This window comes from Nelusetta ayraudi, unplaced genomic scaffold (assembly GCF_046127955.1).
Source record: "Nelusetta ayraudi isolate G7.1 ecotype Tasmania unplaced genomic scaffold, CSIRO-AGI_Nayr_v1 ptg000011l, whole genome shotgun sequence".
NCBI lineage: Eukaryota > Metazoa > Chordata > Actinopteri > Tetraodontiformes > Monacanthidae > Nelusetta > Nelusetta ayraudi.
The window spans coordinates 6,781,964-6,806,848 of NW_027466061.1; the positions used below are offsets into that span (position 1 = coordinate 6,781,964).

A 24,885-nucleotide genomic window follows, 5' to 3' on the forward strand; every position below is an offset into this window, starting at 1 on the left:
ATTTGAGCTACATTTCCTCAACATTTCTTCAGTTTTTTTTTTATTTTTGAATCTCAATCCAAACACAAGTCCAAGTGTTCTTGTTGTGTGTCTGCTGTTCCACTGTGATGATGACTTTCACCTCTATGTCTCCATGTAACAAGCCGTGACTTTCGCCGCGTTGGGGATAACGGAGTGTGAGCCTCCTCGCCGGCGGACGTGAAGTGGCATGAAATCAACGGACAGTTGCTGCCGCTGCCGCTGCATCACTACCTTTAACAAACTGCAAGTGCAGAGCGTCGCCTCTGCATTTCGATCACATCTCAGACTTAAGTGTCCTTCATGACTCAGTGGCACTTGTAGAAAATGATCTGCATGGTGATTGAAGGTTTTCAGGAATGCCAACCCACTGCAGAATATATATAGAAACGCAGACATTCTCGCTGTATTTTCTATCAAATGTTAAGATATTCCACTCGTGATTGCATTTAGCATAAATAACAGCAATGTGCCGGCTCAGAGATCTTTATTTTGCCAGATATAAATCCTGCCTCTGGCAACTCCAAAGGTGCAGAAATGTTGCAAAATATTCACATTAGCGGGCTTGTACACCATTGCATCAACATGAGAGAAACAGTTTGTGTACAGTTGTGGTAGGTTAGTGGAGTGAAGTTACTTTGCGGTCTTTTCTCCCACACGTCTCGGCTTGTTTGAATGTGCTCTCTGTTGCAGAGGTCAAGGAAACAACAGCAACTTTTGGCACTCAGTATTCAACGGCAACCTCTTCATTTGACACAGTGTCAACCCTCATCTGAGCCAAGGTAGCGGATTAATTAGCGGGCGTGGATTTGTTTATTTATTGAAAGGATGTTCATTCAGCTGAAAAGGACTTTTTCTAAGTCAAGATTTTCTTTTTCTAATTTTTTTTAAAAACTGTTCATTCTTAACAAAGTCTTTGCGGCTAGTTAGTAGCAGCTGTGTATGAAATGTTTCATTTATCTTTAAACTGGACTAAAACGAAAACAACAGTCTGGTGGGTCAGGGGATGTGTTCAGGGCCCGAGCCCAGTGTAGTTCTCGTTCTCAGCCGTGTTGTGAAGAGCAGACAGAAAACCTGTGCGGGAGGAACTGGGGGCTCAGTCTTGACATTGAGCGATGCACCAACGCGTGAACCTGACGAGCAGCTGACCCCGAGAATCATTCTGGAGGAGCAACATGGGCCCGTACGGGCGCCAACCCAAAAGTGTGACTAATAAATATCTGATTGCAAAACCTCATTGGCCCCTTGCATCATACCAAGACAGCGAGCTAAAAAAAAAAGTGACAGATGGAAATTTAGAAAGACAGAGACATTTCAAAAAAACAAAGAAAGAAATCCAACTAGACGTTTGAAATGCAGTTCACCTCGGTGACTGTCATGCAGCAATGCTGCGTGGCGGCCTTCAGGTTGAGTCAGAACCAGAGGAAGTGAAAGGAAGAAGGAGCGAGTGCACATACTGTAAGTGACGGTTTCTTTATCTGCACACCAGATACCAAGAACACCTGCTGAATAAATTGTGTGTATAAATAGCTTTGTGGCAGGAGCCAAACAGACACACACAAACATGCACGCACGCACGCACACACACACACACACACACACACACACACACACACACACACACACACACACACACACACACACACACACAAACTTGCGGTTGGAGTGCAGTTTATTTATAAGCATGATTCAGGGCTCACAGAGAGTTAACTGTGTTTCATTTCAGCCCCGAGTCAAAACTCCAACAGAAAATGGGTGCGTTTCTGTAAAGAAGTGATAAGAGACACGTTTGGATTCTGCATCTCAAAAATGTAAAATATGATGGTATGTAAAAAGAAAAAGCCAAGAGAAAAGCACCTCATTTTTTTCTTCATGTTGCAGCACTTGCAGGCCCCCATGAACCAAACTTCTACCGCTAGATTTTCATCATGTTCATGATCCGACCTTGCTATTCCTCTGTCACGATTCTCTCCCACCAACAGGTCTGTGAAGTAGACCCGTTTTTCCCAGACACTCCCTCCGCCCCCTTTGAGCTGCAGAACTTCAGAACTTCTCCGGCTGGAGAAGTCCAGAGGTTGCCGGTGAGCTGGCCTCCATGCCAATTATTCTCTCTGTAGACAACACAGAGCCGTGTCAGATTTCTCTTCTGGCTTCTCCTAATAACTGACAAGGTGTGGAAGGCGAGCATCATTTACTGCTGCCATGCCTCCCCTCATCATCTTCCCCCAGCCGGGCTTGTTGTGAGTGAGCTGTTCCCCGAGCCGCGTTCAATAACACTCACGCTCGCCGCGCTCCTCCGTACGCCCGGCGAGCCCGCTGCCCTCTTGTGTCCTTGTTCATTTAAGTCCCCGTCAGATTTATACACTGCCGCGTTCATATGGCTTTAATAGCACACAGTCTATTACAGCCCTGCTGCAGGGGGCTGTGGTTTGCGCTTTTGCGTCGTGATTCTTCTGCGTTTGAATTGCAGTGAAAGTCCATTTTCTTCTTTCTTTTGTATTTTTTTTGAAGAGTGCTGGTTACAGATCAGAGCCCTGCTCCCGCCCACTTCCAAGGCTAACAGTTCTCTTACTGGTTCAGCTGTCTTACAATGAATCATGTTGGAAGAATCTGAGGAAAAAATGCTCTGAGGGGATGGTTCAACATTTTGTCAAATTGGCCAATTGCCATAATGTCTTTGGTCCAGTGAGTAGGTACATTCCCTTTAATTATCAGTGCCTGTTTGTTTTGAGACCTGGGGGGGAATCCAGAATAAAAATAAATGTAGGTGAAGGTTATGATTTTGACGTATAGGTTAAAGTCGTGACCTGCACATTAACGCTATGAAATAAAAACATTAACATAACAGACAAACTTGTTTTCAAGGCAAATTAAATCAAGGCCACCACTACATTCATGATGTTTAGTGCAGCTGTTCCCGTCATCAAAACAATATGTTTGTTGAGAAGAAGTTGAGGAGGGACTGTGTCACTATGACCAGTGGTTTACTCAAGAAAGCAATGTAGAGTGCACGAGTGCTTCATGTGTTGGAAGGTTACGGAATATTACATTATTATTTTAGAGCGAAGTGAATGTGCAGGTCATAATTTGCCTACAAGAGTGTTTTGCAGTTGTTAGATTGGCCATTGTGACTATGGGACTCATAATGTTAAACTATCCCTTTAAACTGAAAACATTCACATCCAATAATGTTTTAATAGCATTCTCAAGACTGCAGCCAATGAGGAGTGTCAAAGGTTTTCTGGTGAATACTTGTCGCTCTGCTTTATTGTTCAGTTTGTGTAACTTGTGTTAACGCTGAATGGCTGCTACTTTGGCCAGGTCACCCATGGAAAAAAAAAAAGAAATCTCTGATCTCAATGGGACTTCCCGGTTAAATAAATCAATGTCAGATCGGAGTCAGCTCCGAGTTGCACTTCTGCTCTGAGAGTGTGTGTGCGGGCTTGTTTTTTTGGCCGTCCCTGTTAGTGCGGACGTCACAAACAGTGTTTCCTTTCAGCGAAGGGAGGCCAGGAGGCCACGGTTGGCGGCGGAGCCTGGGTGTTAAAAGTCCGACTCGCCACTCCCAAAAGGAACAAACAGCAGGCCTTTCACTTTGAACCTCCCACATGGATCAGACGAGGAGGCGAATGTACACAAACAGAGATGACATCAGTTCCTTTTAATCACTGCTGCATGCTCAATGTGCCCTCTTGTGGTGGTGGCACAGTAATGACTGTTTATTCAACTTTAAAAATATATATATAAAGAATAAAGAGAAACAGGAAAATGAGACAATGTTAGGATCCCGAGACGACCCTGACAAGTTTTAAAGTGACTAATGATGTTAACTGTAACGTCAAGTTGACATAATTTTACACCCTGAACATGCCTCTAATGGTTACATTTTGTACATGCTTAAGCTCAGCAGAGTCACAATTTATTGGTCTTTCTTTGAAATTTACAATAATACTGAAAAAGAAAAAATGAAACCCAAAGGCAAAGGACGACACTAAAATAAACTCTCTCCTGGGACAATTACTGTGGATAACCAGCGACCCCTCAGGCCTAATGTATTGCCCGCCTTCACCGAGCGTAAACTGTACTTGCCGATGCAAGTTGTCTTGTTGAGCCCAGAGCAGTGTTTTTCTTTTTTCCTTTCCGGTCCGGGCTCTGATCAGCTGAGAGGCAAAATGTGTAGAAATAACAAGGTGTACTCCAGCAGCCGGAAGACTGATGAGACAGGCAAAATTCTAGCCTGCAGCAGCGTGGGGGGAGGCTGAGGGTACGGTATCTCTCCCGCTCTCGTCTCAATGGCAGAGACGAGGCAAGGTCAGTGTTAAGGTCAGTGGTTGCAGAATAGGAAGTGGTTGGCAACTGAGAAAATATATGGTGGCAGCCAGTTAGCACAGAAAAGGGGGTGGGTGGGATGGGGGGTGGGGGCGGAGAGGGGGAGAATTGGCTTGTAGAAAACAAAGAATGAGGCGGACGACAGAAAGCACAGCTCAGCTGTTGTGTCCTAGAGAGGCCTGTTTATTGTGCCGGCAGATTTTAAAATATATGAGGGAGAAGAGGAGTTGTTCAAGCTTGTATTCCGCAGGCTCATTGTGCCCGGGTTTTTCCCCCGAATTTTAGCAAGGGATGCAGCTGCGTGCATGCATGAGTGTGCCTTAATACCGTGACAAAGAGGAAATCTTTTTCTCGAAAAAGAAATTTGCATGGTAAGCTGAAAGTGTGGTGCACAGCTGCCCCGCAGAAGATTTCAACAGGGCTGCACAAGTTTGTGGTATTGGTGGAAGGAGGAGGTGGTGATGTCGGTCCTCGGCCCCTAATTTTTACTAGTGACTTAAACAATAAATTTAGTTTCTAGACGGACAATAAATTCATTAGAAATGTGGAGAAAAAAAAGTCCATCCCTTGCTCCTTCTGCTTGTTCCACTTTTCAGAATGGGGAACGTGCGTTCTCGAAAACAGCCCTTGGTGATGACACGGATGACTGCCCAGTACTTCTCCCTGGTTGCTGACAACACCCTTAGTCGGCTTAGTTGGTTCCACCCTCCTGTGCCTGCATTGTCTTTGTCCCGGTCCAAACGTGTTGAAGGTGCAGCAGGAAGTTAAAACCATATTTTTTATGCAGGAAGCTAGAAACAGAGGGCTAAAACGGACTGTTTTCTGAAATATTTTGAAGAATTAAGTATGCGAGGCTGCTCCACCGGATGAAAAATACAGCTCTGACATTTGGACATAATATGGGACCTTCACAAGCAAATTCCATTGCAACAGGGAATTTTTTGTTCAAGCAGCGCTCCCCCGGCCGGGACACCTCTGTGTTCCCTGGAACGCCGAGCACCACTGCCGCCCACCACTGCCCCCCACCCCGGTCCCCCACCCCGGCCTCCACCCCGTCTCAGCGAGGCTCTCCACAAGGCCGACGTGCACATCCCCCACCCGTCGCTGCTGACTGTACAGGTGAGAGGACGGCTCCTCGCGGTGCTTTAATGCCACTCGTCATCATCTGTGACACACGGCTCTCTCCCTCTCTCACCCTCTCTCTCCCTCTCTCTCACACTCCCTCTACCCCTCTCTCTCTCCAGAGTCGTGCAAACAGCAGCCGGAACATTCCGGGAGAGCAGCAGGGGTGAGAGCTTATCTCCCAGCCCAGTGGAGCAGGTAAACGATGTCGTCATCATCCAGTTGTGTTGAGGCCTGATTGGCCTAAAGAGCCCCCCTACGCATGCAAAATGGTCTTTTAATGGCAAGGTCAAGAGCGCGGGGACGCCGTCTCGGCCCGTGTTGTTAAGAACCCAGTACGGATTCTCTGCCGCGGAATCTTGGGGGTACCTCCGGGGTCTTTCCGACTCACAGCAGAGAGAAACCATCCCCACGCTCCCCCTCTTCAAATTAGTAAGGATAATCTTTTTAAGCAGTGAGAGCGAGAGGGAGAAAAAAATCCTAATGCATTTTAGATATTTTAAAAAGTCAATATTACGGTTTCATCTCTTAATAATGTGGATGTGTGAATATCATAGTGGCCCATCTACCTGGGACGGTAGCGGCTAGCCTTTGGCACAGCTTAATTAACTCATCCGCCTAGTTAGAGAGGGCATAATGGGAGGAGGAGGGCGGGGAAGGAGGGGTTTGTGGGGGGATGGGAGGAGGCGGGAATCTTCTCATCAACGAAGCAGTGACGACGGCCCATGGCCGAGGAAAGCTTAAAATATCAGGACCGGTCGCAGCGGCAGGCTCGGCCTCGTGGGCGGCCACCTACGCTGATCAAAAAACAGCAACAAGGTCATTCCTTTTCTTTTTTTTTAAAGACGTGTGTAACTCTTGGTTTGTAAAGAAAACAGCCCCGCCACGTATCTGAAATTGACTTTTATAAGATGCTAAGTTATTCCAGGCAAGATGAAAGAGCAGGTACGGTGCAGTTTTGGCGGCTGGCTAATTCCTGAAATAGGGCTGTCAATTATGCATGTTTTTTCGGCGCAGGCTCTTCCCTCCCCCAACCGTGTGTGTGTGTGTGTGTGTGTGTGTGTGAGAGAGAGAGAGAGAGAGAGAGAGAGAGAGAGAGAGAGAGAGAGGGCTTCAGCTCAGCGTCAAAGAAGCAAGGAGGAAGAGGACACTAGAGGGAGACAATTTGTTCACATCTGCACCCTCCCCGGCAGCTCTCCCTCCTTCCAGGGGAGCAAGGAAATCACTTGACTTGCAGGGATGAATGTGAAATCATTCATAATAAACCAAAGGATGAGAGTGATAACATCTCATAAGTATTTAAAGAGCATTCCCACCGAATGTGTGTGTATTGTACTGAGTGTTTTCAACGTGGCATATTTAAGATCCACAAATGCTCACCTAAAAAGCAATTCCACAATTTTAGGGAAATAGGGCAATAATTAATCTCCTGGGACTTCAAGTTTCTATTTAATATCTGAAAATATTTACAGCTTTTCTCTTTCTGCGAATGAGAGCACTCTGGTTTTGACGGGGGGGAAATATTCTTAGCAATGTTACTGCTGTTGTTTTCTTTTTTTTTGAGAGAGAGAAATTTAGGACCCCTTGATTTGCATGAAGGGATGTGCCATGGGGAGAAATGGAAGAAATTCAAGAGAATTTTGCGAGGTGGTAACATGACGAGCGCAACAGGAAACATGATGCTTCTCCAAGCAGCATCTCATGACACTGCCAGTGAGTTGCTTCTCTCTCTTTCTTCTCCCCACTCCCGCCCTCAGCTTCGCACGCTATCAATTTTACTCCTCTCCCAAATCCCAAATCCACAAGTTTTCATGCAAATGCCTGGTTAGTTACAAGTTTTTTTCCCCAACCCCCACACCCCACACCCTACTCCATGGCGAGTTTGCACTTCAGCACATTTTCACCACCGTTCCTGAAATCTCTGCAATAACTGAATCTTAAGCAAATAGTGAATTATGATTGAGCGGCGCACGAGTTCAAAGCACATAAAAAATCTGTCTCCTCCTTGATTTTCTTCATCCGATCACTCATCAAGTAGTCCTCCACAGCTGTCACCATTACCCATGCTTCCCAAGCCGTGATTGCTGTGTGATCAGCATCACTTCTGAGGAGATGAATTCATACATAATTTGTCGCAAAATGCGTTTTTATTTCCTCCTCGGCGAGCCGCTCGCACGCGTGGCCTCTCCAAAAGGCGGGGCCTGTCACACAGCGCCTAAAGGTTTGCTTAAGGAAGTCTAAACATTGGAGTCACTTTCATCAGGCACCGGTGGCTGCTCGGATTAAACGAGAGCCGCGCCAACTTTAAAAATCGATACATTTTTCTCCTTCAATCAGAGTGAGAATGCAGACATTGCCCGCTGATGTGCGCGTTGTAACAGTTTTCCTTCATAAAGAATAAAAGTGTGAGTGCTTCAGTGCCTTTTTGGGTTCAGATCAGGTTCACATCTCTTGATATGGTATTTCAAAACATCACACCCAAGGTACTGCGAACTTCCTCTCTCCCTGGCGCTTGTGACGGCGAACACGGGGCCTTGATGACAACGCAGGGAAGGGAGAATAATTCACAAATGCCATGCAAAAAAACAAAAACAAAACAAGAAAGCAACACAGGATGCTCCACTGTGATTTTTGCATACCTGGTGATGAACTTGAAAGGGCTCTGTTCCTCTGCACTTCGATTTCCCTGCTCCCTCACGCTTGTCTGCCTTGCAGCGGCGTGACGGGATGTGACAATTCAGGCCGTACCGCGCAGTACCGTGCCATAGGAACGCTGCCTCGCCCATGACAACGTACACAAGATGTGGGCGGCCCCGGCAAATAATGCTTCTGCGTGTGGCAAAATGGCCTGGGACATCGGAACAGTGGCGCGGGGGGGAAAAGTAGAGAAAGTAATAGCGTTTCACACGGGGTGTCATATTTCCATTTGCCTTGACACTCCTGCGCTGCGAGGAATTGCCAACAATTGCCTCTATACCTTTTGTTTCAAGGAGACAGACAGCTGCAGCGTGGGGGTGTCCCCTATCTAATGGCAGAGTTTTAGCTGTTAAACTGTCAAAAACGCTGTTGTTGGGTTTTTTATCTAACTCATTGTTTCAAAAACATGCTGCCCGGCCAGATAAGAGAGTCCCTCTGGTGGTGCCCAGAACAGTCGCAGCACAGAGGCCTATTCACAAAAAAGAAGAAGAAACTTTGCTGAATGGCAATGAGGAAATCAGATCGTGTCACATTTTGCATGCATTATTGTCGGTATTCTCATGTAAAGATGAATGAAAACTGCGGTTTGTATCCGTTGCATTGTCTCACCGGTCGGCCTGAATGGCGGGACGCACAACTAGTACGCAATGCATCATTTAAAGGATGGGCTGTGCGAGGTTCCTTTTATGTGTTATCGATAGTATGCCATGCCCACATTGCATGTTCAAAAAATATTGCTTCTCCCACAGCTTCTCGTCATTCATTTCTGATCATTGCTCTCCTCCTCCTTCGTCTTCTGCGGGGGTCATACGAGAGCAAAGTCAGCTTATCTGTGTGTACGTTGTACGTCGGGGGGCAAGCCTGGCAGCTCATTACAGGTCACGTACATGAGAAAAATCTATAATTACTCCACGTGTATGTAGGGAAGACCAGACTTTATTGATTCCCATAGGAAAATTCTTTGTTGGCTCTCGTAATGAATATAGCCGTTAGAGGTTAGGCTTTGGGGTCAGCCACAGAGATGCAGTGTCTTACTTCAGTGCAGTCTCAGCAGCGTTTAAATCTGCCTGAAACACAGGCTGTTTGATTTAGGTTAGAGACTCTCTAATAATCAGCCCACCTCTCTGCCTTTACTGGTCCCCTTCAGCCCATTTTAAAACGGCCCTCTGATTGTTCTGAGCCGCACGAGAATGTTTTTATTTTATTACAATACACTGTAGATTGTGGATAATAAATTAAGACCTTTGTTATTCCTATAATAACACAATTGTACTTGGCAATTTTAAACCCTAGGGACGTATCTAAATCTCGATGTAGAAGTGAATTATACATGAAAATGGATTAAAAAAAACAAACACCTCTTAATGACTAAATATTAGACATAACTATTACAGAAGCAATTGAAGCCTCGTAAAACACATTATGTTTATCGTTACACAGTAAATAATTATCCAATTTTGAATACATCAGGGTCCTGCCCTTATTATTTCCTATGTCAGCATTTCACTTTCCTTCATCTTGTATGCAACTTTTGTCCAGAGAAAACGCTGCTTATGGCTTGATGCATAGCTTGGGAACCATAATAATCCAATTCATTTAAATATCATCACGCATAAATTGGCACTGCCCTACTTTTTTGCCTCTTTCCCAGGGACTATATGACACTGTGGAAGAATAACAAGCTATTATCATAATACAAAACAGCCGACGACACGCTCGTATGAAAAACATCTATGTAAAAAAGAAAGAAAAAAAAACACACAGCGACACGCATTTATTTCTTTAAGTTGTGTTGTTGTGTCCTGTAAATTAGCGGAGCGCTAAGCCACCTTCACCTCCAGTGGCTTATTTCCTAATTAAATGACAAATCGAAGGATCGCTTCGCAGATCTGCTTGAATTGACGTCAATTGGATTGGTTAGGTGACAGACGCAGGCTCCGCCCCCTGTGGGCCAAGGTAGGAGCACGCTGCGAGAGGGGAGGAGGGAGCAGGGGGCTGAGCTGATCCCACGTGTGACGCTTTCATTCCCGGCTCAGTAATATTCTCATAGCGGAGCTTTGCATATCTCCTGCCCGTATCTGTGTGTGTGTCTGTCACTGTGACTGTAGTCCCAGCCTATAGTTTTTTCAGCTAGATATGGAAGGAGACGGGAGTCAAGCCACATCCGGAAGCCTAAACGATTCGCAACATGACCCGGGGTAAGAATCTTTTCCTACGTTGTCTCGCCAAGGTACGTGGCTCACTATTATGATATTTTCTCCGTGTTACAACATCTTGGAGAGGACTTGGACTGCCGTTGCCGGATTCGTTTCGCGCCCCCCTCCCTCCCTCTCCTGCCCGCCCGCCTCCACCTCCTCTCGTCGGTCCGCACTTGGACGGTGCACGGCTCCGTATCCAGATGCAGTTTGTTGAAGAACCCGAGCTTCGTTAGCGAGAGTGGCCTCTCCTCCTCCTCCCCTGCCCCCCCTCCACCACCACCACCACGACAGCCGCCTCTCACATGTAGACAGACTGTAATAACTGAGCCAATGTGTTCCCACAGTCTTCCTTTATCCTTTAAGGTCGCTTTTAGAAGTAGTTAGTCGTCAAAATGGCCGAACTGACATCTGGACTCACTTCTGTTGTGTTTTCCCCTTACAGTAAAATGTTTATCGGTGGCCTCAGCTGGCAGACCTCACCAGGTGAGACTGTTATTCTCCTTTACGGCGTATGTCAGTATTTCGTGTTGTTTTGTCGCCGGGACCGCGGGTGCTCGCCGCGGCTCGGCTCTGCTCGGCTGCCTGGTCGCTGCTGCCGCCGCCGCCGCCGCCGCTGCTTCTGCTGGCGGCGTTATGTGCGAAATGTGCACCGTGCAGGAGTGTGACTGTATGGGATATGTCAGCCCCGTGTGTGTGTGTGTGTGTGTGTGTGTGTGTGTGTGTGTGTGTGTGTGTGTGTGTGTGTGTGTTTGCTTGTGTGTGTATGTGTTTGTGTGCGCGCGTGTATGCGCGCGCGCGCACCATGTTATTTTTGATCCACCGACCATGTGAAGTCCTCTATTCGACCCCTACACGCATCGCGGGGGTCGTTTCTCCTTCTTGAAATACAGTGACAAACAGCGTGGCCATATGTTTCTGTCAAATGACCCGACATGTTTTCTCTCTCTCTCTTCTCTCCCCCGTTCTCTCCTGTCCTCCCCTTCCACCTTCCTTTTCCTCTATCCACAGACAGCCTTAGAGACTATTTTAGTAAATTCGGAGAGATAAGAGAATGTATGGTGATGAGAGACCCCACGACGAAACGCTCAAGGTAAATGAATGCGCGGCTCCCTCTACTTTTCCCTTCTCCGCTGCATGTAAGCGACGTCGCTTCACTTTGTCCGTGTTTGGTGTAAAATCCAGCGTGTGTGTGTGTGTGTCTTTCCGTGTGTGTGCGCGCGCGTGTGTGTGACCGCTCGCTCGCTCGCGCGCGCGCACGTGTCCCCCCCCCCCCCCCCGTGCGTGCGCGCGCGCGCCTGCGTGTGGCTCCACAGCGAGCGAGCATTTAAGCTTATCTGGCTCGCTCGCTGTAGGAAAAAAAAAAAAAGCTGCAGCCCCCGATTGCAATTTGACATTGACTTTGTGACTGCAGCACAATGTTGCCGTAACGCTGAGCTCGACGCGGGGAGAGCGCGGCAAACCCCTCGCGCCCACCCCCACACGCAAAAAAGAATAATAATAATAATAAAATAAAAACAGAAATACAAATGCAGCCGCGTTGCTCAGTTTTCCCGTCTTCCGATCTGCTCCGCGACGCCCATAATGCGAATTATAAACACATTTAGCGCGTGGTGTTGTAAAAAATAATAAGGTCACGGCAATATTATGCTCATTGTTATGCAGTCTGCCGGGGAGTCGCGCTGTTTACAGTCATTTTTCAAAAACTGTTTCTGTGTTTCTTGCTTTATTATGTCTCTGCTTTTTTTCTTCTCCTAAACATTGTGTTTGTTGTCTCCTCTTCCTTGCAGAGGATTTGGGTTTGTTACGTTTACAGATGCTGCCAGCGTAGATAAAGTCTTAGCTCAACAACACCACGAATTAGACTCAAAGACGGTGAGTTCATATCTTCTCTTTCTTTCTTTCTGATCGCCTCGGTGTACATGTGTTGTCGTGTGTTTACATTGTTCGAGTCGAGCCACGTCACGATTGTGTAACTTTTGGCCACCCGAGGGCGCGTTGGGGAACACCTCCCAGGTAGATCAAGGTCAAAGAATTTAGGCTAAGTTAGCGGTGGGCTCAACAGTAAAACAAAAGAGAGGACGACGACAACAACAACAACATGGTGTTTTCACTTTCACTGCTGTGGATGAATGGTCGCTGACACGCCCCCCTCTCTCGGCTGCAGCCGCATGTGCAGCGTGCGCAGATCTCATGTTTCAGTGAAGGACGCGCCGCCTCGGCTGCGCTGCCCCCTGTTTAGCGTGTTTGACGCAGGGTTGCATTGTGTTGGTTTGATAAGTGCGAATAAGAGGGTTACACCTCCTTTTCAGAGTAATATTGCGCTCATGTCATTGACAGCGAGTTAATCAAAACTGAGTCAACCAACTTACTTTAAGTGCATTAACAACAACAAACATTTTTAAAAAACTTTTTTTAAAGGTATGATCTGGTTTAGACAGTGGCTGGAATGGACCTGCATTTTTCAGGCACTTTAATGTATGATGGTGATTAAGGTGATGCACTCATCTCGAACAAGTTTGGATTCCACTTGCGTCTTAGGAATTTGTCAGTAGATGAATAATTAATGATGCTTGTGATTTTGTATAAAGGACCACAATGATGGATTACACATAGTTCAGATCGAATTATATGCGTAATTTATGTGCTCATTGGTTAATAATAATAATAATAATAATAATAATAATAATAATAATAATAATAAAAAAATATAATAATAATAATAATGATGATAAAAATAAAATAACGGCAACTTTATTTTGGTAGCACCTTTCAATGCATAGTGACAGAAGTGCTTTACAGTAGAAATAAAATGCACAACGTGACCTGGATAACATGATTACGCAAAAGCCATGCCATGAAAGTGAAGAGGTATAAAAGATATCTGAGCCGGTTATATCCACGTTGTTCTGAAGATGGAATATTGCAAGTGGGGAAAGTGCACGGCCTTTGTTGCCTTGGCTGAAGGCGACTGCTGATGGAGTCATATTTTTAAGGACTGTGAAAGACAAATAATTTGCACTTTAGGTGACAGTGTACAATCTGCTATATCTGTATTGGATATCGCGAGTAATGCGCGTTTAAGATGTGTTGCTTACCTCCAGGATCTCTCTGGGCTCAGAAATGGGCCCCAGGGGGGCGACTACACATGACAGTAAGCATGATGTGTCTGCGTGCATCCCGGGCACTGCGATTCAGGCGAGGAGGAAACAAAAAAAAAAAAGAGAAAGATTTCATTTTCCGTCGGCTTCCACCGTCCACAGATAAATTGTTGATAAACTAATTTGGAGACATTTTGAATCACTGCCCTTATTCTTGGTTATCTGTCATCGTTTTGGGCGCTGGTGATTTTCTCTTTGGGTGGCGGTGACATCAGCTTCTCTGGAGCCGCCGATGTTGCTGTTTGTTTATTATTATTCTGCAGCGTTGAGCTTTCTGCCTTTTTTTTTTTTTGGTATGTGGGGGGTGGCTCGGTGATAAAGGATTTGCTTCCTGAAATGGCCTTATGGGAAATGCATAGTGGTGCAAAAATGGTTCCTTTCTGTTGTGTTTTTAAAGTCTCAGGTGGGTCACTTCCCGGCTGCAGCCTGAAGCTGCTTTAGTGTTTCTGTGTCTGTTTTCAGTTGTTGGGCTTGAATATTTTGCTCTGCGACGAAGGGCAGGAAGGTGCTTATTGCTGCTTCTGTGCTAAATGGGTGGATTGAGAGAAGGTGGGCATCTTAGAGGAGAAAGGGGCTAATGGTGGAGTCTGTCTGTGTGTGAGGGTTAATGACATGAAGACACTTTGACTGGCTTGGATTGTGCTTAAAACGTGATGCCACTGATGAAAGACTGTGTGACAGTGTGAGTGCAGGTTTATAAACATGCCAGGGAGGGCGGCACATAAAAAATGGACTCATACCTGCGACTTGGCTTGTCCGGCTCCACTCCTTTACTGGTGATAAATGGTGCAATTACTGGGTTGGTGTCTTGCCCGAGGGCATTTTCAGAGTAGTGGCAGCAGTCAGGAGTTAAATTCCATGTGCATTTTTAAACAGTTTTACAGTCTCAAACAGGCCCTTTTTATTTGGTGGGCTTAGCTGATCGTAAAACACGTCTCTTAGGAAAACAAATCTCCTCCTAAAGCAAAGTCGCCCAAACTTCCCCCCGTCGTTTCCTGTATGCCAAAGTGTCGCGTCGTTGGCCTTTCCACTCATGCATTATGCGCCATAAATGCGTTCGCCGCTCTTCTGAAGCGAAGGCTCTGCGATTCAAGGGAAAATGTTAAAATTCTATCTGTGAGTGGCACACATATCTCGCAAGAGATACGGCCGCCACAGTTATGTAGATAAACAATGGCACTAGATCAGACTTACGGCCGGCCGCCGCTCGTGTTTGGCAGACTTATGTCGTCCTCTTCAGACCTGACAGCACTTTACCCTGAGAACTGAACAGTGACATTTGAAGGTCTGACATCCAATCATTACTTTCTCTGAGTTGTAGCCTGTAGTGCTCAGGCACCACGGAGTTCTCCAAACTTGTTTCGCATCTGTCCCCACCTAATTGGCGAGTCAGTCAAGGAGGGTCGTGGATCTCGCGTTTTGTCAGGTTTTACGAGCCGCTCTTAGATATCTTTTTCTAGAAAGAATCCAAAATGTTTTGGCCGCAGCTTTTCCGACGGAGTTGTTTTAAAAAGGTATCTCGGGCCGGTTGCCCGGGCCTTCGTTAGATGGTATGCGGCAGGAGAGCCGGCAGGAAATGAGTGTATAAAGAGGACTCGATCAGGGGATATTGTGATTACACGGGCAGCATCTTAAACCCTCAGGCCACCTGGCTGGCCCAAATCGAAAGTTTGTAAGTTGACTTTTTTTCTTTCTTTCACGGTTAATCTTGAAAAGGATCTAGACGAATAAAAATCAGATTATGGATTCCTGTCTGGTGTTTTCTTTTCTTTTCTCCAAATCTGACATGAACTGATGATGCTGCGCGCTGGTGATCATGGAAATAGCCCACAGTGTTATCACAAAGTCCTCGTGTGTGTGTGTATGTGTGTTCTTTTGTCTTTTTATTTCATGGACACAGGAGCTGAACGACGGTTCGCCTTCGTAAATTGACGCGCCAAAAGCCGGCTCCAAAACATCGTAGGAATTGATATTTCCTCACCGCTAATGCGGCGCTGTTTTTTCCGTCAGCGGGCTATAGTAGATTACCAACCTCAGGCAGCTGTCTGTGCAGTTTTCCTCACTATTAGTCACTGGGCTATATCTGCTGCGCTGTTGTATATCTTAACGCTCGCACTATCAAGATCACATTGCTTTGGGATGCATCACATCCTTCCAGAGAGATGCTTGGCAGTTTAGAGAGAGAGAGAGAGAGAGAGAGAGAGAGAGAGAGAGAGAGAGAGAGAGAGAGAGAGAGAGAGAGAGAGAGAGAGAGAGAGAGAGAGAGAGAGAGAGAGAGAGAGAGAGAGAGAGAGAGAGAGAGAGAGAGAGAGAGAGAGAGAGAGAGAGAGAGAGAGAGAGAATAAAAAAAAAAAAGGAAATAAAAAGAAGGGGAGCAGCAGATGCGGATGGGTGGTATTGTGTTGTTGGTTCAGTCCTGCTGCTCCTGCTGCCCGAATGGATCCTTACCAGTGGTTTTCGTCCCTGGTAACCTTGAAAAGGAGTCCGTGGCTGCAGGAGCTGTGGCTGCAAACGAATTGAGTCATCATGTTCGTAAAAGGGCCAGTGAAAATCATCACATTTGCATTTTTACCGCGGCATCTGTGTTCACCTCATTTTATTTTGTCTATACTGTGAGATGTGTGGGTTAAGGCTATGAAGCTTTTCTAGTCTCTGGACTATTGGCTTAAAAAAGAGGCTATTTTCTTGTGCATCCGTCTGTATCAAGGTAACTTCCACCAAAACGGCAGGATGAGCACAGATCCCTTTAGTGCTCCTCTTCTGTTTTGGTCTTGTTTTATTAAAAAGTTTTTTTTTTATGTTGTTGCTCCACTTTGTGCTTTCCTTCCCCCCCCCGATGAAAGTGCTCCGACAGGGATGAATGTGAGCGAGACATATGGGGGAAGCACAGCCCGAGGCATCATAACACACATGCTGGTAATTCAGAACATATTTACCATTTTTCATGACGCTTTGTTCAGTTTAGCAGCGTGCAACTCGGAGCATCTGTTCCCAAAGATGTTGCGTCTTGCGTACAGGGGAGATCACAGAACAGCGCTTTGCATTTCAGAGGTGACAGTTGCGAGCCGAGCGAGTCAGAGCCCCCCTCCAAGTTTCCCTTTTTCTTTTTTCCCATTGTTTTGGTTAAAGAAGTTGTGAAAACACACACACACACAAATCGACACGCTACTGAAAGTTGTACTTGTCGATCAGTGTGATACCACACATCGTCTCATGGGCGTAAACATGGTTTCAGTCGTGTATAATTATTTTTCTTGTAAGATAAACCTGCAGTCTTTGGGTAAATCCAGCCTTTATTAAATGACCTGGGGTCAACCCGACATACACTTCCAATGTTTTTGGTGTGTGTGTGTGTGTGTGTGTGTGTGTGGGGGGGGGGGGGAGGGGGGGGTCGGGGGGTGGTTTGGATGGCGAGGATGAGCAGCTGTTCGTCGTGGAGGGAGAGGGGGCGTCTTTAATCACATTCACCAGGAAGGATTTGGAAGTAAAGTGAAATCGGCGAGCTGAACTCTGACTCGCCCGTGTTTTTAAGTATAGCAGGTGCTCCGTCTTCTGCAGTTAATTATGGCTGAAGGCGTTATTAGTTCACACACCGACTCTGCCGGCACATACAGCGCACGGCGCCACCGTCAGCTGTTTTGTCAGTGGCAGTAATGTGATCCCGCCGAACGCCGGCGAATCTCGATTATCCCCGTAATGCTGTCGCGAGTTTCAAATAAGAAGAAAAAAGAGAGGGAAAGATGGAGAGAGAGAAAGAGAGAGAGAGGGCCAATTTTCTCATGGAGTATGACACGGATACAATTCTCATTATTGATTTGAAGGGCATAACAAAGCGTCTTCTCCAGATGCTCCATCCCGTCGCCAAAGTTGGGCGGCAGATTGACAGGCCAGATATGAAACCTGGACCTTTTAATTCCTCCTCCTCCCTCTCGGTATCACAGCGCCGCACCCGTGGACCCGCTCGCACGTGCGGAAGGAGCTGCGGCCTTTGATAAGTTCTTTCTCCTCCACTTCCCCCACCCCACCCCACCCCCACCCCTCCTCCCACCTTCGAGTTTAAACAGCACATCATCGTGGCGGTGTAGATACGTCTTAAGAGAGAGGGAGAGAGAGTTTACCCAGGAGCCGCATTAATGTATGAAATCCTTTTGTAAGATGTGAACTTCAGATAGATGCTGTTTCTCTGCCCTGATCTCCCACAGTCGCATGCAGAAGCGGCCCTTGGAGACCCCGTGGTAAAAGGCTGCGGGAGATAAAAGACGGCGGGGTGGGGACGGGGGTATTCCTCTTGCTCCTCTCATTTATTACCTTGACATATCAGCTTGTGTGATGCCTTCACCCAATCCATTTTTCTCTCCGTTTGCGTTCGAGCCCCTTTTTCATCACACAACAGAAGTGTTCCGAGCTGTTAATTGGCGCCGCTTCCTGTCGGGCTGATGCAAAGAGGCAATAAGATGAGTAAATACTTCATAGGAGCTTTGCAGGAGATGGCAGAGGGGAAAAAAAAGAAGAAGAAGAAGAAGAAAAAAAAGCTGCTGACACCCGAGTGACGGTGGTGTGAGATTCCCTCAACCCGTCGTTTGCTGCGGCGCCTTGGCTGGCGTGATGAACTGCATAAACTGAGATGCTTGAGATTTCTATACGAGGTGGCCGCTCGGCTGAGGGCTCACACGGCGTAATTGCAGAGCCCTTTGAAAATGGCATTGCATTATAGGTACGTAACAGGTACCATTAGCGGGTTACAGCAGTTTGTCTAATGGAGAGAAGAAGCACATGCATCCAGAGACATTTGTGGATTACAGACTGCCAGCCGGCAACAGTCGGATAGAGCCGTTTTATTTTCCTCACAGCAAGAATAGAACAGCCGGACAGACTGAAAGGAGGGCAAAGTTGCTGTCAGACACCCATTTTTAAATCTGCTGCAGCTTTGCACCGCAAAACATTTGTCCCTCAGCTTACAGTCACTTCCAAACACACTGCTGAAGCTCACGTCCAGTTGAGCCTTTGTTTGCTATGGGGACAGAAGAAGGTGGCCAGGTGGCTGCTTAACACCACTAGTGACATCACAAAGGGCTGATTACAGTAATGCTCACATTTTCTACCAAAGAAGCAAAGGATGGACTTTGTCGCACCTTGGGGAGTTCACAGTCAGGCTGGAGACTGGCTGGGAAACATTATTCAAGGGAATGTGATGGAATAGGGCACCAACTGAGCAAAAACACGCATCTTTACCCCATTTAAGCTCAAAATAACACTTTTCTCTCCGTGTCATCTTTCCGCCAACTCCTGTTTTAATCACACATTTTGCAGCTATAGGTCTCGTGCACGTATAATTTAGAATGCCTTTTTAAACGCGTGCAGACTTAATCATATGCCTGTCATAATGCTGAAAAAAAGCTTTGTTTCATTATATTGCGTTTGTTTTAACATGTAATTTTAGTCTGGTGTCGCTGGCCGTGGTGGAAGGAGACAGGAGCCTCCACGACGCGCTCGGCTGATAATTTACAGCCAGGCTGCGGCGTCACCCGCGCTTTTCCCGACATGACACAGCCGCACTCCTTTGACGTTATGTGCGTTTGCTCTGCCTGTGCCGTAAGAGGCTCATGAGATAATTCATTTATGCCTCCAGCCCATAAACATATGTGCAGTGTAAATGGGAAGTGCAGGGCTGTCACTTGCCTTCTTAATGTTCTCTGCACACCCTGCCAGCATTTATTTCCCAAGCAGGCCGTTGATCAAAGGTGCCTCTGGTCTGTATGACGTGCACATCTCAACCGACGGCCCTTTTTGAAAGCACATGGCGAATTGCAATTGTCATTGCGTACTCTATAATGGCCTTAAACCTCATTGTCGTACGTCAGCTGGCTGAGCTGGACCTAAATCACTTCAAGCTTCGCGACGCACGTGTGTAAAGTGTTAAAGGACGAGTCTCTGCATCTCGGAAAGAAAATTCTGCTGGAACACGGTGCTCTTGAGATGTTAAAAGTGCCCCCACCCCCCAAACAAAAAATAAAGCAAGACGACAGAGCTGTCAGATTTGATTTGGCAGGAGTTTTTCAGCTCCTTCCAGACAAATTTTCTGTATTGATGTGACATGTGGCACTTCTCTAGACAGTGCACTCGCTGATGTGCAAGGAAGATGCTTTTTGTTGTCGAGGATGTGACCTGGTTTTAATCCTCCCTTAACCTGAGGCTACCTGAAGTCATTTAATTCAGGTTAATTTATCAGGTTCAAGCAGACCAGTCAGGTTCATTAATGCTGATCCAGCCAGGACAATAGACTGAAGGCAAGACACAGGTGAAGGTTGTCAGTTTGGTGGGAGGTGTGACTCTTGTCGAATGACGGCGCCTGTTGCTGGTCGGGATTGAAGGGAACCCTTGCCAACGGCAGTCGGGAGTGAGGCGAGGAGAGCCTTCAGTGCCAGTCCATTTGTTCTTGTGTTAATGTGAAAGTGCCATGCAATTCCGATAAACCCTCTGCTGTAGCAGCATCCACGCTAATCTCTTTAGCAGTGGCCATTGTTCACAGACAGTCGTAGCTTCTCTGTGTTCCTCCCGTACTTCCAACAGAAGCTAGTGCAAGTGCCTCTGTTAGCTTGAATCTGAGCGATCCAGCTGCTATTCAAGGTTAACTTTATTTGTTATTTATTTTGTTTATTTTGACTGGGACTGAGCATATTGGTGACATTTCTGTTAATATTTAGCCTAAAAGCTAGTGGGTCAGAGGGCTTTGAAAAAGCAGGCTGACATAATAGTCAGTGCAGTTACAAGCTGATACTAGAAAGGTGGCCACTTCCCGTGCTCAAGTAATGCAACCGTAAAGAACTGGCCTTGGCAATGAACCTCGTAGCTTAGCAAGTTTGAAATCATTGATTACATTTCCATTTTGGTGTTTGCTAACAATGTTTACCGTCCCAGTGACCTTCACACTGCCAGACACACTGTGAAAATAACACAAACCAGGTGTCGGCCCGTTTCCTGATATTGCTCCATGCTAATCCGGCAACAAATAAAACTTAATTTCAAAGGTAGTGCGCGTCTATATTCTGAGCAGATCACTCCCTCAGCTCAAAGTCAGCTTTCTAAATATTGATGGTCTGTTAAGTACGTCTGCAGCCCTTGTGATGTTGGCGTGATACAGGCATTTCCTGTGGGTAGGTGTTGGTGGTGGGGGTTAATAAAAGGCTTTCACTGCGACCAGGTGATAACCACACCACTCCACCTGTTTTTTTTTGTTTTTTTTTAAACATTGATGTTTCGTCTCTTCAGTCCACCACGGCACTATTTTGTGCAAAAATACTCTAATGTGTGTTCCAGCCAAACAAAGCACTCATAAAGGATTTAATAGCAGGCAGAATTCACTTTCCTGCAAGTTTTCCTACAGTAATGAGAGTCTACGGTTTGTCAGTCAACTGCTCAGAAATGAGAAAAGCCCGGACTTTGCTTTTGTTCTTGTTCCGCTTTTCAGAAAACAGCAACAACAAATGCACTCTGGACTTTAGCCCTCTGTGATGTCACAGATGGCTCTGATACCTCTTCCAGTCCACCTCTTTTTTTTTGTCTCCCTCCAAACATGGGGAAGGTCTGACAAAGCATCAGCTTTAGTGAAACCGAGCGCTGCTGCCTCCTGCTTGAGATCGAGAGCTGAACTCGCTGCTTTCTGGGGATCTGTAGAGTTCTGTGGATAATTAATCATGTGAGGTTGGGGTGAAAAATGTAAATGGGTATAATATGGGACCGTTAACATGATGCTTTCAGTCCAAATTTAGTAACTGGAGCATTTACCTTCCCTCTGGTCCATCTAGTGAAAAGCCTGCAAGATATGTCAAATGCAAATTCAGTCTTTAAGAGACTGATACGTAACATAACGTTTGCAAGAGCTGTCTACCTGCGTGCGTTTGTGTGCGAGTAGGATTACTGACACAAGGGCAACTACGTCCGGTTGACTGACCCCCCACCCCCACCCCCACCCCCAAACCGTAATGGTATGCGCACGTTGCATAACAAGCAGTGTTTGAGAGAGGAAGTACCAGGTGAAAGCAGTGTCTAATCTCTGCCTGTCCAGAGAGGAAGGCGGTGAGCTCTGAATCACACAGGCACTATTAAAATCACATGCTAATGAATGGGTAAACCTAAAGGGAAACAATTGCGACGTCTCCCCTCCTGGCAGTTCGCTCATTTCTTAAAGGAGTCATTCATCATAAGTTGTGACCTAAAAAGGTGCCTCCGCAGCATTGCTCTGAAGGCCTGCTTCCTAAGTCCTCGTTGCCTAATTTGGGTGCATTGCTGCGAGTGTGATTTAACAATCCGCAGTAGCCTCATTAAACACGATTCTGATCATATAACAGCCTATTTCTGATCATTCCAATGTTTGCGACGGGCAAAAAAGCTGTGTGACGTCCATTGCACCGCGTGTGAAAGGCTCCCGCAGAAAAGCGGATGATTCCGAGCGAATAGGAATTCTCAGCAGGGCTGAAATACAATTAGTTTATGCTTCGTAATGAAATGCGGCTTGAAATGGTTTGCACGGCCTTGCGAGAGTAAGATGCATTACCGAGTATGGGGCTCCGGTATTCAAAGCGTAATGTGGTGTCTTCGCTCAAATAGTGGCGCCCAAAATAATTGAGTTTGAATCGGTTGTGCCTGCGGGCTAAGTGCTAAAACAAATCTTTAAATGAAATTCATTAGAAGCGGCGCCGCCGTAGCCAGGTGTTATTGAATTCATTTCTCATTTTGACCTGATTTGGAAAGATAACGGCGATAATTGAGAACGACAGAGAGGATGACAGTGACATTGCACATCATGGTTTCCCTTCAAACGCATTAAAACGCGCTCGTTCTCGTTGGCTTAATTGATCGGTGCAGATGGCGTGTTTTTTTGTCCTTGCGCTCCTCCATTCGTTTTCCTCCCATTCTTTTCCCCCTTTTTCTTCACGGGAAAACGATATCTCCGCTCTTGAACGGGCCCATCTGTGCCGGAGGAGTAACCCTTACGGATGCATAGGATCGTCGCGCGAATTGTACATACATCAGCGCAGCCGGCGAGGGGCTTGTCTTTCTCTCCGAGTGTCAAAGAAAAAAAGAAGTGCCTCTAGTAAATATATTGAGAGGCCGAATTTTCTCCCACAGTTCAGCAGCGTCGAGGACGACGAGTACAAATGATGTCGGGATTTTCCGCTGTGAGATGGTTTCTCTCGTAGATGCGAGGCTGATGAACACCCCCAACCCCCCCCCAACACATACCTTCGTACCGGTGAAATTAACGTGGGAGAATGAAGCTAATGAGATAACAAGCACGGGCTGGAGGAACGGGCAGATCTGATGCATCCTCCTGGTTATTTGGCAATATCTGGAGGCGTCATCGACCTCAGACTCTCATTTTCTCCCTGTCATTTTCAATCAGCCATTGCTGCCGAAAATAAAAGGCGAGACTCTTGTCGCGAGCGGGAGCGACAGGACGATGACGGCGCGGCGCGGCCGGCCGGCCGCCGCTCTCTCCCTCTGTCTCGGCGAGCGGATTAATTCACATGTAGCGGCACTTGGCGCCCGGTGTCCTCCAGCTCATTGCCCTGTGCCGCGGAACACTGCGTCCGCAGCGTCTCATTCAGCTCTGCCGCATTTGCTGCAGGTCAGCGGCGCTGGCCGGCAGTCTTCAAAAAGCTTCCTGTAATAGCAAAGCGTGACCTGCAATTAGTCTGTGCCAACGATATAAATTCTGTTTTGAAGCCAAAGGTCTGAGCAGCGACAATCCTGATGAACTCGAGCAACTTAATCAAAGCTGATATTCAGCCAAAATCTGCATGATGAATAATGGAACAATGACGGGTAAAATAGGCCAACGGTGTGTTGAAACAATTAGAAAGTTGAAAAAAAAAGGTTCAAACTTGGGATTAGCTGAATCATTCTTCTCTTTTTTATTACGTTATCATGTGCGTTGAATCTGGTATCATATGTAAAATGACTGTATTCACTATTGTGACGTTTCTGAAAATGCCCCAAATTCCTCATGTCGCATCCATTATATCACATTGAATCTTTATTTTTTTCCCCTAAACCCCAGCGGAGCATCTGTGGGTAATTAGTTAACATAAAATTTCTTTAGATCTCCGGCAGATGGCACATTTAGCCCTCTGTTTACAACCTACTGCTAAAAAGTGACGGTGTGTTCCACGTTCTGAGGAAAGAGAGAAATACGAGGTCACTTTATTTTCCGTGTAAAAGGAAGGATAGAGCAAACACTTGGCTGGTGGGAGGGTGTCAGGTGTCTGTGCCTGTTGTGACATCATACAGGGCCACAATGTAGATATTGCAATTGGCACACAATTTCAAAAGTTGATGTATCTTTCTTATCCTGCAGGGATTTCATCGTCAGGCTGTGGACGTGTAATTGTTAATCTTTTGTAAAGTGGATTTTGCATGTTACAGCTTTTGAATGAGTTCATTTTAAACATGTGTCAACCTAACTATTATACAAGAAGAGCCTGAGCACAAAGGGAAATAAAGTGCGGTTACGTGGCTTCTTCTTGTCTCCTGCTTCTTTTGTTCTTGACCCCACTGTTATGAAAGTTGCATTTTTGACTTTTCTTTTATTACTGACCTACCGCAGCAGTAAAATACCTTTTGTAACAGCTCTCTTGCTATTCTCTTCTCATTCTCAGATTGATCCTAAGGTTGCCTTTCCCCGTCGCGCCCAGCCTAAGGTAAGAATAAATTGGTCACTAACCCTGCTCGAAGGAAATGATGATGTCTTATGTCGCTAGCTTACCTAATTTTGCCAGCAATCACAACGAGGCAGCGGTTGTGTTGGTGTGTTATTATAGAGAAACGGCCAATTTGGCTGCATTGTTCTTACTTTGTAACTTCTGTTTCACCAAAGCAATTAAAGTTGGACATAATGCACTTCGAGGAAATTTTCAGCTTGATTGAAGTTGTGCCCCCCCCCCCCACCCCCATTTCCCTGTTGTTTTAAAATCTGCGTTGGTGCTTTTGTGCTTATCTTTGCGTTTGCACGCTGGATCGCGGTTGTTTCTTTTTAATGTCTCTTATGAAATGCGCTTTTGGTCTTATTGTCGCGTAGTGTCGCTGCTGCAGCGGAGGGTGCCAATTACAGTCGGCAACAAAATCAAGCTTCATTGTCTGTTTACTGCAAGCTAGCGCACAAATGGTGACGGCGACCTGCGCTTGCAGCTCGTCTGCTTCTGGCCCTTCACGGCGGACGTGGCCGAGTGCCGTGATGTTGTGGAACGCTTCCTGCTGGTTGATGAGGGAGTGGGGGTGGGGTTAGGAAATGTGAGTTTTTGGGGAGATTTGCATACGAGCTCACACGGCAAGTGTCTGAGCGATTCTAACTAGTCTGATATTAG

At 46.4% G+C, this 24,885-nt stretch overlaps 1 protein-coding gene across 7 annotated transcripts in view; it reads left to right on the forward strand.

Annotated features, from left to right (window-relative positions):
- The first annotated feature begins 8,407 nt into the window (after positions 1-8,407).
- Positions 8,408-24,885, forward strand: part of LOC142884582 (RNA-binding protein Musashi homolog 2) — a 263,144-nt gene continuing 246,666 nt past the window's right edge. For 2 of the 7 annotated variants that reach the window (XM_076020328.1, XM_076020327.1), the window contains exons 1-5: positions 9,525-10,364; positions 10,807-10,847; positions 11,373-11,454; positions 12,152-12,236; positions 24,181-24,222. In XM_076020328.1, coding sequence (XP_075876443.1) covers positions 10,303-10,364; positions 10,807-10,847; positions 11,373-11,454; positions 12,152-12,236; positions 24,181-24,222 — 312 coding nt within the window. In that variant the 5' untranslated portion in view covers positions 9,525-10,302. Of the gene's footprint in view, positions 10,365-10,806; positions 10,848-11,372; positions 11,455-12,151; positions 12,237-24,180; positions 24,223-24,885 lie in introns of all 7 variants that reach the window. The other 5 variants (XM_076020332.1, XM_076020333.1, XM_076020330.1 and 2 more) reach the window with 4 other exon arrangements.